A 19,488-nucleotide genomic window follows, 5' to 3' on the forward strand; every position below is an offset into this window, starting at 1 on the left:
TCACTCTACGGGGCTTGGATTTCTTGTTCCTGAAATCCACATACGACTGGCGACCACACATATAGTTGATTATCCAACGTTTCAGACTTGGACGGATGGTTGTCTGCTCAATGTCCTCGAACAGCGTGGAGTGCTTGACAGTATCAAAGGCTTTTGATAAGTCAAGCGCCACCACCACTGTTCTATCACACGGCCGCTCCTGGCTGAGTCCTCGACAAATATGTGTGGAGATGGCGTGAAGCGCTGTTGTCGTGATGTGCTGCTTACGGAATCCATGCTGATGATCGGCAACTTGATAGATATTTCTAATGCTGGAGAGGACTAAGGCCTCAAGGGTCTTCTCTACAGGTGACAAAAGCGAAATCGGTCAGTACGATTCACCTTTACTGGCATCCTTGCCTGGCTTCAGTAGCGGGACCACCCTGCCCATTTTCCAGACTTTGGGAACAATAAGGGTGGCTAGCGACAGTTTGAGAACTTAAGTGAGATACTCCACTCCCGGCTCATCCAGCTGTTTCAACATTACCATGGAAATTCCGTCAGGGCCCAACGCTTTGGATGATTTAGCGTTTCTGATGGCATTCGCAACATCATCAATTGTAAACTGTGGTGGTTCATCCTCGGCAGAAAGAGATCTAATGCGACGTAACACTCTTCTCTTCGCCCTGTCACTCTCGGGGTGCTCGACAAACTGTCAATTGAAATAACTTGCACACTTCTTCGGGTCAGTCAACGTAACGTCGCCAAACGTGACTGAGGTCCTGTCATCCCTCCTTCCAGGGTTCGAGAGTGACTTAACCGTTGTCCACAATTTACTTATACCGGCTCCAATGTTGCAACTCTTCGGATGATTTAACCACTTGTTCTGCTTATGTTCGCCGACCAGACTGTTAACTTCCAGTGTCAGCTCCCTGAATCTGGGGACATCGGGGTTGGTTCGACGAAGCTCATCACGTCGGCTCTGCTGGGAAATTTGGTCTTACTTCGGGTATTCGACCAGCAGGTATATGGCGAGCGGCTGCGAGCGTAGCGCTACCCGAACATCAGAAGGATTGGGCAATTCTCTGAAGCGGTGATTGGTGAACTCTCTGAAAGTCGGCCAATCAGCTTTCCCATGATTGATGAAATCGGGTGGTCTGCTGATGGAGACAATTATGGGAAGATGGTCTGATCCAAGGGAAATGAAGGGTTGCCAGGTGACGTCATTTGTCAGACCAGGTGACACGATGGTTATGTATTGGCGACTTACTGGGGGCTGTGTTCGCGTAGCATGCAGCAACATAGTCCCTATCGTAGTCCCTCGCGTAGGCAAGTCAAGAGCAACCCCTTAATTGCACCCACTCCTGACATCTATTGCATCTCACCGAAGATTGGATATGGGTGAAGATGTGGATGTGACAAAACGAGCACAAATATATTGGTCCTGGGTTTTCCTCCGTCCCGGCACGGACCAAAAGAATCCGGAGCAGGCATTCCGGGATATGTTGCTCCCAACACAGAAAAACGAAACAAATACAAACACATGTACACTGAGGTCGCAGCCGCTGGCGGGAACGCTGATGTTGTGGTCCCGGGTCAATCCGGTACAGAAAACCCGCTGCCGTGGGATTGAGATTCTTCTTGATAGATTAGATTCTTCCAGTACTGCAGCACAATGGCATGCCCTCCTCATGTCATCTGTGGACCACCATGAGCATACGGAATCGAAGATTCTTCCAGTACAGCAACACGATTGGATGCTCTTGTTGCTCGGGTGTTACTGTGAGTAATCCGAATCACCGAATAGTGGATATGACTCAGGAGGTATGTATATTCATTGTTTTGATATAAGATATAAGAGAGAACTACTAGATCAACAAGTCTATCAAGCAGGTTGGAATAGCACTAACACAAATGCAGTCGCAGATGCCATAAACAAATATCGTGTGAATGCAGACCTCGGAAAAAATCACCAATCTATAGCAGCTAAGGAGCTTCAGCTGCTACGATAAACCAGAGTAGTTTTGGCATGGATCGATGACACCGTGTAAAACCAGCGTGCACCACAGGTCTGCACGAGACACTGCACCTTTTCAACTGCCCTGCCTATTCAACTACCTCCAGTAGCTTGGTGGTTACAGCTCATCGAAGCAGCCACCGATATATTCTTCGAATTTGACGTAAGTTTGGAAGTACGATTACCATGTGCCAAGATTGGACCAGGACTCCCTTTAAGGGCCATAGTTAGTGAACGTTGGGTTTTTATAGCTTTGGGGTAAGTATATCAGTTTTCCACTAACATTCCAGGAGGGACAAGGGAGACTTCTCTCATATCAATGAGTGCACCCCGATTTATATTTTTTCAATGATATGGGACCTACTGTTTATTGCAGAGCCCGAACGGCGTGCCTAAGACACCACTTGTAGAGAAGATTTTCATGGCTGAAATACATAGGAAATGTCGCCAACATTACTGGGGGTATTATTTTGACACCGTTGAAAATTTGATGTTGATTAGCCTGGGAATCGAACCGCAGACTGAGTGCAAGGCGGGTGTGCATACATACCATTGCACCACGGTGGCACGGTGTATGGACTTACTCCCGATAGAAGAGATACCCGAAGGTGTGAACCGATTTCGATGTGCAAAGTCTGAGTCAAATCGGGTTGTCCGATTGCACATCTTCGAACTTTATTAAGTATTCGACCAAATCGGTTTAGCCATTCCAGAGTTATCGAGCGCTCCAGCCAGTCAGACAGACAGACAGACAGATAGAAGGACATGGCTTTATAGAATTTTTCCGAATTTTGTTCTGTTCCAAATCACTGCAATATGACAGAGAACCATTATGCAAAGAGTAAGCATTTGATGGTTTACAGCACAGATGATAATTCTCACCAAATGTACTATAAAAAAATCCCATTGTTACAACTCATCAAATAAAACATAATAAAGGGCCTAGAAAATGTTTTGACCAATAAAACTAAAAATGTAGTCATTTAAAAGATTACCGCCGAATTACTTTGAAATTTACCGGCATTGATTTACAATCTGCATTCCAATAAATTGGTATTGTAATAACCAAATGGCTATAACAATGTTTTTTTAATAAAACCGCAAGTGATAATTGTAATAAAACAACTTCCGTAGTGTAAATAAGTGTGATGTGACAATCAATATCAGCAAAAAAATAAAATCAATAACAACAACATAATTGTAAATCACAGGGGAATTACTATTTGTTTTATGCCCCCTTTTGCTGGCATTAAACTCTTATCGATAAGATGTAAAAACCTATGCCAATGATGTGACAAAAACAAAAATTATAACAACAAATTCCTGAACCATAGGTCTATGACATTGGAATGGAATGTTTTGATCAGTAAAAGCCCATGATTTATTGATTAATTGATTATTGCGACATCAACAATGACATTTATTCAATGAAGTATTCATTCCATCACTCAAAATATAATAAAAATCATATTTTACATAACAACAAAAATTGCAATAAAGTATCATTATTTTACATACTTGTTGTCAATTGAAATTAATTTGATTATGCAATCTTGACTTGAGAAGAAAGTCATGATCCCAATTAAGTACATAGATTGTTAGTCTGTCTTCCACAGATGCAACATCCATCATTTGACTACAACAAAGTCACTGAACTTTATTAAAACTAAATGAATTTGTGCCAACAATGTGGACTAAATGGAACTGAATTGATGTGAATTGATTGTTATTAAGTTCAGATGGGTAATTTTATTTATTTAGCAATGGTTCCAATTTAGATCTACAATCAAATAGATATGCACATTTTTCAGGTATGAGAGTTATCAGGTGGTGAAGCTGTTTAAGGCTATGAACTGGTTTAGAATAATTCAATGCAAATAATGTATCTACTCCCTTGAATAGAACTGCAGCTACAGTTACCCGGAAACACACGCACAGTGGAAAAAAGTACCGATTTAGCGCGCCAAAAATTAAAGTCTCTGTTTGATTGCATGTTTGTCAATAATTTGGATAAGAACAGCTCTAGATTGACAGTTGTACTTCATTCATTATTATATTTAGTAATAGAACGGTACCTGTCGATTTTCGGTATTTTAAAGATTTCTACCTCATTATCCAAAGGAAATGGCTTAGATTTGGTATTTAGTCTCCGACGGTGTTATACATACATTACTATAAGAATTTTTGGTATAGGTCCACGTTTTCTATAGATACATTATCCAACCGAATTAGTTGAATGTTGGTATTTAGTCTAATATTCCGACGGAGAAGTGTCGGCACAGGTTCACGTTTTTATATGGCCCCCATAGAAATGTACCTCCTGAATTTCGCTAATTTTAGATGAAAATAATAATAATTAAAACAATTATAAAATATTTTGTTGCATGTTGTTGCAGCTTAAACTTTACAAATTTGTTAGAAACTATATGTACTAAAAATATAATAAAAAATCTACGCGCCATCCTACAACACTCCCTATTAAATAGCTTTAACAAAGTGCACAAATTCAAAGAAAATCAAATGTCACATGTTTTAAGTGTAAAATCCGAGTTACAATAAATAAAATCTTATATTAAATATTTTTTAACTCACCTGTCTTCACGAAATGTTAAATACAATAAAGCTTTAAAATTCTTTTGTAAGAAGACTTCATGTGACGATCGCAAATATGTATACTACTAAAATATATTATAAAAACCATTCTATAAATTGTGGACAAAAAGGAACCGTTATTCTGCTCTGGCTGAAGACGTGGAGCAATACCGACAAATTTCAAGTGCACACGCAGAAAAATATATGTTAGAAATATGTTTGGATCCAAACATATATTTGTTTGCAATCAGTCCCAAACAAATATTTGTTTGGATCCAAACAAATATATGTAATATATGTTTATTTGTTTGGGTACAAACATATTTTTTATGTTAGAACATATTTTTTATGGGTGGAGAGAGGATTTTTGTAAAAGAGAGTAACAACAGAGCTCTCGCGGCTTCGGAATGCTGTTTTATAATAAAGAGCTGTGTGTATGATGGAGTAATAGGAGACGCAAAAGATTCGTGCTTTGTTGTTAACCTACTTAGCAAGCGAAGAGGAAAAGAAAAAAATGGTATTATGTTGTACTTTTTATACCCTCAGCATTTATGCTAACGAGGGTATATACACTTTCATACGGGCAAAATTTGCCTCATCGAAATAATGGTTTTAGACCCCAAGTATGTTTGGACGAAATGTGTTTCAGACAATTTGGAGTCGATTGAGCAATGTCCGTCCGGCTGGCTGGAGCGCACGATAACTCTCGAACGGATGAACCGATTCGGTTCAAATTTGGGCTTTCGTAATATTTTGCCCAAACTTAGTTTAAGTTCGAAGATGGGCTATATCGGTCCACTCCTTCCGGCACCTCCCACACAAAAGTTCGAAAAAATTGTGCACACGATAACTATTGAAGGGAGTAACCGATTTGGTCCATACTTTGCACATCCTGAAATGTGTACCAGACTTAGATAAGGTTTCAATATGGACTAAATCGGTTCACTACTTCGGGTACCCCCCACACAAAATTTCGGAAAAGTTCAGCTTAGGGCCATCTCTCGAATCGCTTAGATTTTTGCTTTAGCAACTTGTATTCACTGCCCCCCATACGACGGTACAAGTTTCATTAGGGGCAAGTCCATACTTCCTGAGAAAATAGCATGAAAGTTGCAAAAATCCCCTATGAAACCGTGTGAGGTGGTTGGAGCGCAAGATAACTCTAGAACGGATCTGCCGATTCGGTCCAACATTTGGCCTTAGTAATATTTTGTCCAAACATAGTTTAAGTTCGATGATAAGGCATATCGGTCCACGCCTTTAGGTATCTCCCCCACAAAAGTTCAAAAATGTTCGGAAAAATTGTTCGTACGGTAACTCTTGAAGGGAGTGGCCGAATTGGTCCATACTTTACATATCCTAATACATCTACCAGATATAGATCAGGTTCAAATATGGACTATATTTGTCCACTCCATCCGGTACCTCCAACACAAAATTTCGGATAAGTTCACCTTAAGACCTGATATCGAATCCCTTTGATTTTTGTTGAAGCAACTCAATTACGATGGTAAAATTTTTTCAGGGGCAAGTCTTGAGCAAACAGCCTGAAGGGTGTAAAAACCCCATAGGCACCATATGTAGTGGCTGGAGACCCACTTCCATAATGGTCAATGTCTATCCATTACTTTTAGTATCTCCTCCGCAAAACTTTTGATCTTTAATCCTACACAGGCTGAGGGTATATCTCTGTCGGCAAAACCGACTGATACTTTTTTACTTGTTTCTTCAGTTTTCTAAATACCTTCGTTGAGTGAAGGTAAAGTGAGTGAATAAATCAGTGCTTTGTCTTTTCTTAAAGAAATTGTGCATTTTTGTAAATTAAATGCCCAATACATTTTATAATTGAATCAAAAAGGTGAATGGATATATTTTATTGGACAAGGAAGAAATCGCATTTAATATTGGTAATTACATCAATACATTTTTCATATACATACATATGTATGTGTATATGTGTATGTATATTTGGATATGGATGTACCTATTTATTACATTATATAATCATTTGATTCAAGTTGCCGATTTCCCGCTGATGATTTCAGCTTTATTCAAAACTAGGACAAGCGTTCAATGATATTCCTATATAATTCATTCTTTTTAAAAGTGCGGTTTTTTATGAATTATTATTTAATTTTTCTTTTATTAAAGTCTGTTATGTATTTCTATGGAATTCTTTATGTACCATGTGTCTGTTGTTGCTTTTGCGTTTTTTCTATACCTTTCAATAAACCACCACCATTTATAAATGTGTGTATATGTTCGAGATAGCCAGTGAGCTCTTACTGAGAGCAAGTGAGCATACATTTCAATGTGTTTTACATTAAAATATACGCTCCCTTGCTCTCAGTAAGCGCCCACTTGAGCATGTGTTTGTTTTTTTTTTTGTGGCTTTCGGGTTTGTATTTGTTTGCACCCAAACATATGATTTGTTTGCACTCAAACATATAATTTGTTTTCACCCAAACTTTTATTTGTTTGCAGGACCCAAACATATTTTATGTTTGGGACTGATTGCAAACAAATATATGTTTGCTGCAAAATATGTTTGGGACATATTTTAGAGAAGCCTTCTTTCCTCTGTGTACCACCAACGAAGACTAAATACCAACTTTCGGCCATTTCGGTGGGATATTGAAGCCACAATCTTCAAACTACCGAAAATCGGGAGGTACCCTTCCATGGGGGCTATGAGAAAGCGTGACCTTTACCGACAAATATCAAGTGGAAAGTTGTATACCCCCAACGAAGACTTAATACCAAATTCCAGCCATTTCGGTGCGGTATTGAGGCCCCAACGTTTAAAATAACCAAAATCGGGAGGCACCGTTCTATGGAGGATATATGAAGACCTGGACCTATACAAACAAATTTCATGTGCTGAGTTTCATAGACCCAACGAAAACTAAATACCAAATTTCAGCCATTTCGTTTGGATGTTGAGGCCACAATCTTCAAAATACCGAAAATCGGGAAGTACCGTTCTATGGGGGCTATACCGACAAATTTTAGCTGGTAAGTTTTATACCCCCAACGAATTTTAGCCTTATTGAGATATTGAGGCCACAACATTTAAACAAATCGTGATGTACCCTTCTATGGCGTCTACATGCAGGCGTGGATCTTTACCGACAAAATTCAAGTGGAATGTTTAATACCCCGAACGAAGTCTTTCCTATGTCAATATTTTTGGTTGAGAAGTTTTTTTACCAATAGGAACTCTAATTGTCAAATAACATGCAATTTGGAACGAAAACGTCGATAAAAACTTCAAAATATCTGAAATCGGGCGGTGTCGTTATATAGGAGCTATTCCAATACGTTGGCTTAAGCCCACAATTTTTGGTGCCAAATTTTTTTTACCACTTCAAATCCTAACTGCCAAATTACATTCACTTTAGGCGGAATACCTCGACAAAAAACTTCAAAATACCTGAAATTGTGAGTTACACGACCACTTGGAATCCTTTATGCCGAATTACACCCAAATTGAAAGGAAAACGTCGATAAGAAACACCAAACCAAAACGCCTGAAATCGGGCGGTACCGTTATATCGAGGCTATTCCAAAATGTGGAGCTATGCCAACAATTTATATTGGAGAAGGTTTTTGATCATTAGGATCTTTAAAAGCCAAATTACATCCAAATTGGGCCTGCGGTCAATGTACTACCGCAGGAACTTCATCGACAAGGAACCCTCGTCCATCTCGAGGAGAAAGTGTAAGTTGTGAGCAAATTTGAAAGATGATACCCTCACTGGCGGCCCAAGAGATCTTAACAAGATCTCTCTCTCATCCCGATGTTTGCGGAGGCCAAGTTCAGTTCAACGTCAACACCAACCCCAATAGTGCTTAAAGGCCAAATCGGGAGATATGATGACTTGGTTGAACGCCTCATGAATGAGCCAACTCTTTTGACCTCAAGACATTCTTTAAAGTTGAATGATGTGAATTCAAAGGAGATGAATCAGCCCCAAAACAAAGTCTGCCTCTGCACTGGACCCTATATTTGGGCGTGTGGTTTCAAGCAAAACCAAACCTTCTCCAAAGAACAAGGTGAAGAGAGTTAAGTCAATGGAGGAGCCACACCCTAAGGACAAGAGACCCACACCGAATCAGGACTCTACCTCCTCTACTATTATCAAAAGATTGAGAGGCGGAAAGATAGCACTGGCAAAGTAGCCACACAATCTAACCAAAGACAGATCGTCTCCGGGACATTGTGTTTTTGGGCGATGTGGATCCTCTCAAACATATGTTGATTAGTAGCGCTGTTCCCTAGAGGGGAGTCAAGTTTATTTGCTGTGAGAACAAGGTATTTCTTATTAACACAGTAGATGACCTCGGAGATACCCTGCAATAAGGGTATTGAATCACAACCTCCAGCACATGAAACTGGACATCCACAGTGTGGAAAATGTAGGTCTTCTCATCAGGGTGTCAATTGACACTCACTGACAAGTATATTTTTTATATCTTTATTGAATATATAAAAGGTATATGAAATTTTATGGCGATGGTTAAGGTTAACCCGCGTCACCCGGGTGAACTTTGTTTCCATAGTATGGAACCAAAGGTGTATTTTCACGAAAATTTTCTAAAAGCCGCATCTATGGTCTGATCGATGAAAATTTTTTACCAGTTCATTGTTGTAGCTAAAAGTTCATTGTTGTAGCCTACAAACAATTACGAAAATCGGATTTTCAATATAGCTATGTATATAGGGCCCAAAATACCTAAAATCGGCCTATCGGAGCCATATAAAAATCCGATGCGATTTTCAACATTTTTTGTAGGATTCGTTTTTTAATTACAACGATGGTAAACAATTTTCGTTGAGTGGACCATAAATACGGCATTTATACATTTGTTCGTGAAAATACACCTTTGGCCCCATACAAATTGCTACGGAAGCAAAAATCGCCCTTGTGGTACGGGTTAACCTTAACCGATCCTCATAAAATTTCATATATAAGCTTTTTGGAAAAAATGGAAAAACGATTTAGGGTGTGGGGTTTCCAATCAAAAATGTTTAGTTTTTTGGGTCGGGCCAATATACATACATATATCTAAGAACCCGTGAGGGCAATCTGCATTTTGGATAAGGTTCTGCCTTAGTATAAAGGTAGTGGAATATCGTAGGCTCATCTAGACGGTATATGAATTTATACAGATGACCCTTAACTTCTTCCAGGTCGAAATCCTTTTGTTATGGACACATAATTTTCGAATTTAGAGTTGGAAGCAGAACTTGATTGTTGCTGTTGTTGCCACAACAATAACTTATGCCTAAATAAGATGAACATGTACAGATAAGATTTTAACGTATTTAAATAACTGAACAATAAACAAAATCGATATTTTCGTATAAGACATTTTGCCATCTACAATTATTAAAAAAATATCTAATAAAATCTACAAAATAGCAAATAAATCATAAAAAATCTGAAAATGCGCAATATAACTACTTCCAAATCTTATATTTTATTCTGATCGTTTTGCTATAAAAATGTAACATAAATAAAATTACTACATATGTATATTTTTTTAACTTACCCTTCAACACCTCCAAAGTATTTCATCTTTTTTCTTTTCGATTTTAAATTTGGACTACTAAGTTTGAATTTGCAATACTTTTAGTTACGCCTAAATACTACGAATTCATAACCTGCAAAGAAAAAACAAAAAACAAAGCAAATACAAATTAAGTGTTTAATTACAAACAAATACACATTAAACTCAACAATTGTTAATTTAAATCAAATAAATGTTATCTTTGAATTGTGCTACGACGACGTTTCTACATTTCCATTGTAATACAAATTTTGCTTAATTGCAAAAAGAAAAGAACAATGAAATAAAAGTTGCAAAATGCAAAACGACCGAAAACGCAATTTAATGTTAACTTTACAAATATTAAATGGGTTGATTGGTGGATGAATTGGATGGCGTTAGCTTGCATGCATGCATTCATTGAATGATTTTCAGTTACATTCTTTAATTTATGCATAGTTTCAAGATTTTGATATTATTTTGTAACAGTAAGTCCCAATTTACATTAGGCGAGTTTACTTGCGGCAGTTGTCAGTTTGAGGGAGAGAGAGGTGAGGCATATGGTAACCCTTTTCCTCTCAGCCCCCTCTCTCACCTACAAACTGACAATTGCCGCAAGTAAACTCGCCTAATGTAAATTGGGACTAACTTTTATTATAGGAAATTATTGTCGGTTTATGCCATGTTCATACCAGTGATTTAATTACGTTGTTTGCTCACACAATTACGTACACGAAATAACCCGTTCACACGACACTATATAATTCATAGCAACACACCTCATATTTGCACACTTCTTGTTTACAGATTTTTAAGAAAATTGCAACCAAAAGAGGTGTAAAATTAATTGATATGAATTGAAAATAATTATGGTCCTTCCTTCAAACCATGGTAGAACAAACCAGGTAAAGTAAGTACTACAACAAATACAAGTAAACAATAAACACATAGGAATTTGTTTTCGTTTGTAATGTTAGTGTCAAAAATAAATGTAAACAAATAAGGAAATGTTTATAAATTATTGGAATTTAAAAACAAATCTTTTTTCACATTTGATTGAATATTTTGGAAAACATGAATGAAAATTCGTTACATTTTCAATTTGAAAGTATCCATATCATTCTACTAAATGAATAATTTCACGCAAAAAGTAGAATTCTTGCAAATATGTTTGAGGTCGCTGAAAATTCATTGCAAAAGGAGAAGCTGTTTCAATCTTTTGTTTTTGAAATCAAAAAGCACATGTTTTTAGGCTTTATTTTTTTTAAACATCAAAATACCACACCATATTAAATAATGTTGTACCGCCTCTATAAGCAGTGTTTTAGTGTGCGGCACGTCGTTCGGGCTTGAAGGAGGTTGCATTTCATTGATATGAAGAAGTTGTTACGCGCGGACTTAGATAGAAATTATTGGTGACCGATAGCCGCTCGGGTACGCTTGCATTATAGCACAACCTAGCTCGTCGGGAATTGGGTGGATTCGTGAGCGCTAAAAAAGTCACAATCCGCCGTAATACGTCTTCGTACCCTCTCCGATTTGGACCCCTCACAACTTCTGCTAACCGTGGCACTGTATGGATGTTTCACAGGCCTTGACCATCCCTCCCAACCATGCCGTAGTGGTCAATAAACACAATAATTAATTTTACTTACGGCCCCTTATCAGATGTTTATTGTTTACTTCACTTACTTACTTTGCATATTTTATTGTCCGTCCGTCTTATCCAATCGCCGATTCTATTACACACACCCGCCTTTAATTTAGTTTCTCATTTCAAATTTATTCATTTTTCCTCATTTGGTATTTACATTCCTTTTATATTTTAACCCTAGTGTTAGTAATCATTAACTTATATTACTATTTTACAGTTCCTTCCTAAATTCTCTTCAATTCACTTCTGTTTCATATTTTTTCTTTTTCCTTTTTTTTTTCTTAATTTGCCTGTTCAATATATTCTCTTAAATTACAAAAATTTGTTTATAACTTACTCACAATTTCGTACATTACTTATCTCCTTAAAAAAACTGTTATACGGCCGCTCTCAGTGCTGGATGGCTGGTGCTCTCGACAAATGATTTTTTTTTCTTACGGGCTCAATCTCTTTTCGTATTCCTTTTGAGCTATGATGGATGAGTACTCACGTAATGTCTGGGTTGTTGTTATTGCCGCCAACTATTCTGTAAATTTTTTCGTTGCGTTTTACTTTTGCTACCTTCGTACTTCTGTGAACGTGGAGTAAATGTAATGATCATTACTTGATGATTGTCGTGAGGAGGGAAGGGCTTAACTATTTCGTCTTTCTTCGTTCCTTCTCGATAGACTTAACGGCAGTCCCCTCGTGTTTCTATGACCGTTGTGTAGATATGATGATCATTATTGGATGATTATTGTGAAGTGGGAAGGGCTAAATTAATTTGTCTTTCTTTGTGCCTTCTTGATGGATTTAACTGCTGCCATTCGATTTGCCAGATGGATATTGACATACTCCAGTTTCTTTATCATGCCATATGAGGGGTAATGTCTATGACGATTATGATGTTAGGAGAAGATTTCAGCACGAAGGCTGCGCTTTTTTATTTACGCCCGCTCGACCCACTGAACTTCGCTTTAATTTATATGATTGAAAACGATAGTATTCTTTGTCAGCAATTCATTAAATGGTGTATTTTATAAAATTGTTCAGACAAGATGATGGTTATTTAACAATCACTGATCTATCAATTTGTGTTCCTTTTTCCTTGCGAGTTTCTTTTACCTCTCAACACATTCGCTGTTCAATCCAAAAAGAACGTCCCGTTCGTGCCGTACTTTTTTGTAACCTTTCTTTATTATTTCCAATTTAACCAATCATGTCGTTGTGTTCCAGTGCATTCACAGCTGACTCGGCATTTATCTCCCCTTTGCGCTTAACCAACACTACACCCACTTCATGACTAAGACTATTTAGTGCGTTAACCGAAACATACTTATTTAAATTTTAAGTTACTTTCTATTGTACAGTACATTATCTTAGATATAAATATTTTCTTTAAAAAATATATATAATATTGTTTACGTAATCCGCAACAGGGCGAGTTAATCGATCGACTTCGGATGATGGTTGACTCGAAAAGCGACTTTTACGTTTCTTTTTTTTTTGTCCGCGCTGAACGTGGGGTAAGAGCCCACGGAGATCTCATGCTCTCATACTAATCATCTGAATATTTAACAAAATATCATGTACGAATATTTTCTACATGGTGAATACCAACAGACTTTCCATTAGTGTCCCCAAGCTCATACAAAGAGTTTCCTACTTCTCTTAAAACAACAGACTTTAAATATTTAGGGGCCAATTTGGCACTGTAGTCCTTAGATGCGTCACTCAGTCTAAAATTTCTCCTGTATACCGTCTGCCCAACCGTATATCGCACATTTCTTGAACGCATATCATAAACCCTTTTACCTTTCTCGTAAGCTTGCTTCAAATTTTCAACTATTCTTTGTCTTAGCAGTTGCAATCTTACGTCCTTAGACAAAACTTCAGTTCCCGGATCGTCAACACTACTAAGCTTCCGCATCAACTCATATGAGTCTCCGTGCTGAATCATTGACTGACCGAACACTACCTTGTATGGCTCTGTTCCTATGGCTTCGTGAAAGGCGCTACGAATTGCGAATGCTGCTTTTGACACATGGGTGTCCCATGTTCTTTGATCTGCCTCTTTGATGTAAGATCTAATCATAGACAACATCGAACGGTTAACGCGCTCCGATGAATTAGATTGAGGTGCGTATAAACCTGTCCTCATATGCTTTACACCGTACTGTTTTAAAAACTCTGCAAAGGCCTCGGACACAAATTGCCTTCCGTTGTCCGAAACAATACATTCGGGCACGCCGAAAACATGGAAAATAGACGTTTCGAGGAATTTAACAACCTCACTAGCAGTTGCACTTTTCATTGGCTGCAAAAATACAAATTTGGAATAATGATCCAGTACTACAAAAACATAACAATTCCCCTGTCTGCTTCGAGGGTAAGGTCCACAAAAATCAATAAACAAACGTTGGAAGATTCTCTCTGAAGTGATTTGGTTGCCCATTGGGGATCGGGAAATAGTGTTGGTGGCTTTTGTACACTTGCATGTCTCACATCCGGCAATAAAGTTTTTGGTGTCATTTACCATGCCAGGCCAAAAGTATTTTGATCTTAGGCGGTGGAGAGTTTTGCCGATTCCGCCATGCCCTGCACCCGGATCGCAGTGATATTTTTCTAAAAGTTTTTTGCGACAACCTCGCGGTACCCACAATTTCCAAATAACTTCACTCTCTTCGTCTGTCCGAAAGCGTGTCCTCTTTACGACATAGTTGTCTTTCACCTTCAAATCAGGCAGTACCTCCTGATGCTCTCTAACATATCGTAGCAAATTCAAGTATTCAACGTCCTGAAATTCTGGAGATTCCGTATCTACTTCAACTCCTTCACTACTATGAACAATTTCCTCTGCAAACATGCGACTGAGAGCATCGGGTACAATATTTTTTGATCCCTTTCGGTGAACTATATTAAAATCATAGGCCTGTAACTTTAGGCTCCACCTAGCCAAGCGTCCTGAAAGATCTTTTTGACCCATGAGCCATTTTAAACTCATGTGGTCAGTAATAATTGTAAATGGCAATCCATCAATATATGGTCGAAACTTTTGCACGCTAACAACGGCCGCGAGACATTCCAGCTCGGTGACTGTGTAGTTTCTTTGCGCCGAGTTTAATTTCTGCGACATATACCCTATTGGCCTCTCATTTCCACAGTCATCGAGCTGGAATAACACGCTGCCGATGCCAACCGTGGAAGCATCGCACTGTAAATAAAAATGTTTATTGAAATCTGGGTGGATTAAGACTTTTGGTGAAGTGAGCTCTAACCTTAACGTATCAAAGGCTTTAATGGCTTCAGCAGTCATTTTAAATGCTTTGTCTTTCCTTAAACAGTCCGTCATTGGTGCAGTGGTGGTAGCAAAGTTTGGTAAAAATCTTCGGTACCATCCACACATACCTAAAAATCTTCGGAGCTGTTTTGCTGTGGTGGGAAGTGGAAAATCTAACATGGCTTGCACTTTACCCGGATCGGTACGCAGTTCTCCCTGGCCAATCACAAATCCCAAGTACTTTACCTCTTTCTGGCAAAATTTTGATTTTTCGAGGTTTATAGTTAAACCTGCCCTTTCCAAACATGAAGCCACTTCCCTCAGGTGCTCCATATGACTTCCGAAATCGGGCGAACAGACGAGAAGATCGTCAATGTAAATAAATACAAAATCTCGCAGACTTGAGGGAACCACCTGATCCATTAGACGACACAGTCTCTGGCTGGCGTTACAAAGCCCAAAGGGCATAACCTTAAAATGGTATAACGGCCGGCCAGGGACTGTGAACGCCGTTTTCTCGCGGGATGCCTTCTGCAGAGGGATCTGCCAGAAGGCATCCTTTAAGTCTAAACTGGTAATATAAAAGGTGTTTTGAAGTTGACTTAAAATTCCCTCGACATGAGGTGCCGGATAAGCATCCTTCTTCGTCCTCTCATTCACCTTACGAAGATCGATACAAAGGCGAATTTTCCCCGGTTTCTCTACAATAACAATGGGAGAGCTCCACGCACTGTTGCTCTCCTCAATAATGTCGAGAGCTAACATGCGATCGATCTCTTGGTAGGCCTTCTTTATTTTGATAGGAGACATGGGGTAATATTTTTGTTTCACTGGAACAGTTTCATCAAAAACCTCAATTACATGTTCCATAAGGTGTGTCCGTCCCAAACCCCTCTTTGAATATGATGGAAATGAATTCTTGACAGTGTCCAACTCCTCTTGCTGTGCTAGAGGAAGATGGTACTCATTTTCGGTTGGAAGTTCTATTTCCTCAATTTGTGGACATATTCCGAATTTGTCCCAAAAGTCCATACCCAAATACAGCCGTTGTTGTAAGGATGGAACCAGATAGAGTGTCATTGGCAAACTCTTATCTTTCCAATTAACGTGCACTTTTACCTTTCCAACTATGGCCTGAACTTTACCATCGGCCGTTCTTAGCTCCTCGTCGATGGGTTCGACACTAAGGGTCAGCTTTTCCACCATCCCCAGAGCATCGTTCCCTAGACAGCTAACGTTTGCACCACTATCGAGCAACCCGAACATCTCAAAGCCTTGGATTATCACTTTTGTGTAGGGGCGCCTATCTTTTGTGTCTCGTACGATCGACGATTCTATAGCTTTTCTTTCTATTTTCCTTACTCTACTTAGTTCACGAATTCTTTTAATTTTTCTGTAGTTCCTACTGTTTATACTCTTATCTTGAAAATCCTTAAATATCCTATTTCTAACGGTGTTATATCTTCTTTGCCGTTCTTCTAAAGATAAGGTCGGTATCAAAGTGCGACCTGTACTCAACGTAGTATTTTGTTTATCCGTTTTAATACCATTTAATTCTTCGGGTTCTCCGGGGCAATGCTGTTCGAACGATTCATCCCGGACTGATCGTCGACCTTCCTGTTTTCCTGTTGACATTTCGGACAAACAACTAATTGGACGTTCGGCTGATTACATTTGTAGCATATCAATTTATGAAATGGTGCGTCGCATCCACATTTAGAACAGTTATCTTCTTTAGATGGTAAATCCCTATTTTGAAACGTCGATTCACCTGTATTTTTATTTAATCTACGCCTTTCAAAGGCTTCTACATTACCATCTATTTGGTCTGTCATTGTATCTTCATACTCCCAATTAATCTCATTCACCGATTTCTTATGAATTGCTTTAGATTCAATGTCTGACAAATGTTTCTCAGCTCGTCTACATTCACTTCTAAGCTGCTCCAAACTATCTATTTTACAACCGAATATCAAGTTCTTAATTTTGGGTCTTAAATTTCTTCTAATTATATTGACGAGGCCCTGTTCTGAAATCTTATTTTCCATTGTAAATGCCATCCCACGTATCGATGCATAAAATTGGTCGAATGTTTCATTAAAACCCTGTTTTCGTTCATTCATTGCCATACGAATCTCCTCGTCACACTCCGCTCTCTTAAACTGATTTAGAAAGGCTTTGCGAAAGTTGGAAAAGGTTTGGATTTCGCCAATATGTTCCTCTCGGTACAGCCAATACCATTCTTTCGCATGAGATTCAAGCATTAAATGGAAACTATCATACAGCTCTTCGCTAGATATTCCGCTTCTCTTTTGCAAAATGTCCACCCGAAACAAAAATCTTTCTACGGGAATTGATTTTGTGCTGCCATCGTATTTCAATCCCCAGTCTCGCACTCTCTTACTTCCTCTATCATCGCTTGTCTCTCCCAATGAGATTGTACCCCGAGGTGAAATGGAAGTTGATGTATTTGAAAATAATCGCTTTCTACACTGACTACTTTCATCGACATCTTCATTCCCTTCCTTATCTACAACCTGATTCGGTCCTAATCTTTCTTTCTCTACATTACCAAGCCTTACGGCAACATTTCCAATATCTTTCTTTAAATTTTTGATGGCACTTTGCACAGCATCCTCTGTTCCTCGATTTACTTCCATCTGGTGCTGCACAAACATTCTCTCAAACTTTTTCATCCAAGCCTGCATGATGTCTGTAGTACTACTAGAACTTGCTGTGTGTGTATCTATGCTTTCTTCATCCCTATCACGATCTTCACTTCCCAATTCACCTTCTTTAGAAGCTTTTTGTATGACCTTGCCACTCTTGAGTGTCATAGCATTTTCGTCGTTAGAAGACATTTTGTTAAATATTCAGATTTCTATATTATCTAGTTTTTAGTTATCTCCAAAATCGATCAATCGGATTACCTGATTAATTAATAATTATGTAAAACTTTATAATTGTACATAAAATGAGTGTGTGTAAATTCATCGACGATTGAACCTCCGTAAATGAGTCTCTCCTTCAGAAAACCACAATCGAATGCATTTGACAAACGCAAAACGAGATAGCAATCTTAGGGTGTTAACCCATCCTCTTCAAATCAGCCGCAAACCTCAATATTAATGGTTAACCTTAAAATACGCAGCAAGACTACTGAATTTGATGAATCAAGGTTTCTTTTGCTTCTACAATGTCGCCTGGACACAATCTACTAAGAACCATACCCTGTCTAATAGAGCTGTCACAGATCAGATTGTACTCAAAAGGCTGTCCAAAACTATGCACTATTTAATTTGTAATTTAATTAGCAATTAAAAGTTGCTCGGTTGCCAAATCCAATCCACTTTTATATTTATTACACAAAGTATTTTTATACCATTTTTTTCACTAATTTATGTTCGTTGGGCGCCAGTGTTACGCGCGGACTTAGATAGAAATTATTGGTGACCGATAGCCGCTCGGGTACGCTTGCATTATAGCACAACCTAGCTCGTCGGGAATTGGGTGGATTCGTGAGCGCTAAAAAAGTCACAATCCGCCGTAATACGTCTTCGTACCCTCTCCGATTTGGACCCCTCACAACTTCTGCTAACCGTGGCACTGTATGGATGTTTCACAGGCCTTGACCATCCCTCCCAACCATGCCGTAGTGGTCAATAAACACAATAATTAATTTTACTTACGGCCCCTTATCAGATGTTTATTGTTTACTTCACTTACTTACTTTGCATATTTTATTGTCCGTCCGTCTTATCCAATCGCCGATTCTATTACACACACCCGCCTTTAATTTAGTTTCTCATTTCAAATTTATTCATTTTTCCTCATTTGGTATTTACATTCCTTTTATATTTTAACCCTAGTGTTAGTAATCATTAACTTATATTACTATTTTACAGTTCCTTCCTAAATTCTCTTCAATTCACTTCTGTTTCATATTTTTTCTTTTTCCTTTTTTTTTTTCTTAATTTGCCTGTTCAATATATTCTCTTAAATTACAAAAATTTGTTTATAACTTACTCACAATTTCGTACATTACTTATCTCCTTAAAAAAACTGTTATACGGCCGCTCTCAGTGCTGGATGGCTGGTGCTCTCGACAAATGATTTTTTTTTCTTACGGGCTCAATCTCTTTTCGTATTCCTTTTGAGCTATGATGGATGAGTACTCACGTAATGTCTGGGTTGTTGTTATTGCCGCCAACTATTCTGTAATTTTTTTCGTTGCGTTTTACTTTTGCTACCTTCGTACTTCTGTGAACGTGGAGTAAATGTAATGATCATTACTTGATGATTGTCGTGAGGAGGGAAGGGCTTAACTATTTCGTCTTTCTTCGTTCCTTCTCGATAGACTTAACGGCAGTCCCCTCGTGTTTCTATGACCGTTGTGTAGATATGATGATCATTATTGGATGATTATTGTGAAGT

General features: G+C 38.4%; 1 protein-coding gene across 2 annotated transcripts in view; it reads right to left on the reverse strand.

The window, feature by feature from the left end:
• Window positions 1–19,488, reverse strand: part of Nagk (N-acetylglucosamine kinase) — a 39,310-nt gene that overhangs the window by 7,375 nt on the left and 12,447 nt on the right. Inside the window, exons 1-2 of one of the 2 annotated variants that reach the window (XM_073959414.1) lie at window positions 12,137–17,936; window positions 10,145–10,256 (exon numbers count right to left, since the gene is read on the reverse strand). In XM_073959414.1, coding sequence (XP_073815515.1) covers window positions 10,145–10,170 — 26 coding nt within the window. In that variant the 5' untranslated portion in view covers window positions 10,171–10,256; window positions 12,137–17,936. Of the gene's footprint in view, window positions 1–10,144; window positions 10,257–12,136; window positions 17,937–19,488 lie in introns of those variants that run through there. The other variant, XM_073959413.1, reaches the window with a different exon arrangement.

The sequence above is a fragment of the Musca autumnalis genome, unplaced genomic scaffold, assembly GCF_047663935.1.
Source record: "Musca autumnalis isolate F117 unplaced genomic scaffold, ASM4766393v1 scaffold_1, whole genome shotgun sequence".
Classification (NCBI taxonomy): Eukaryota; Metazoa; Arthropoda; class Insecta; order Diptera; family Muscidae; genus Musca; species Musca autumnalis.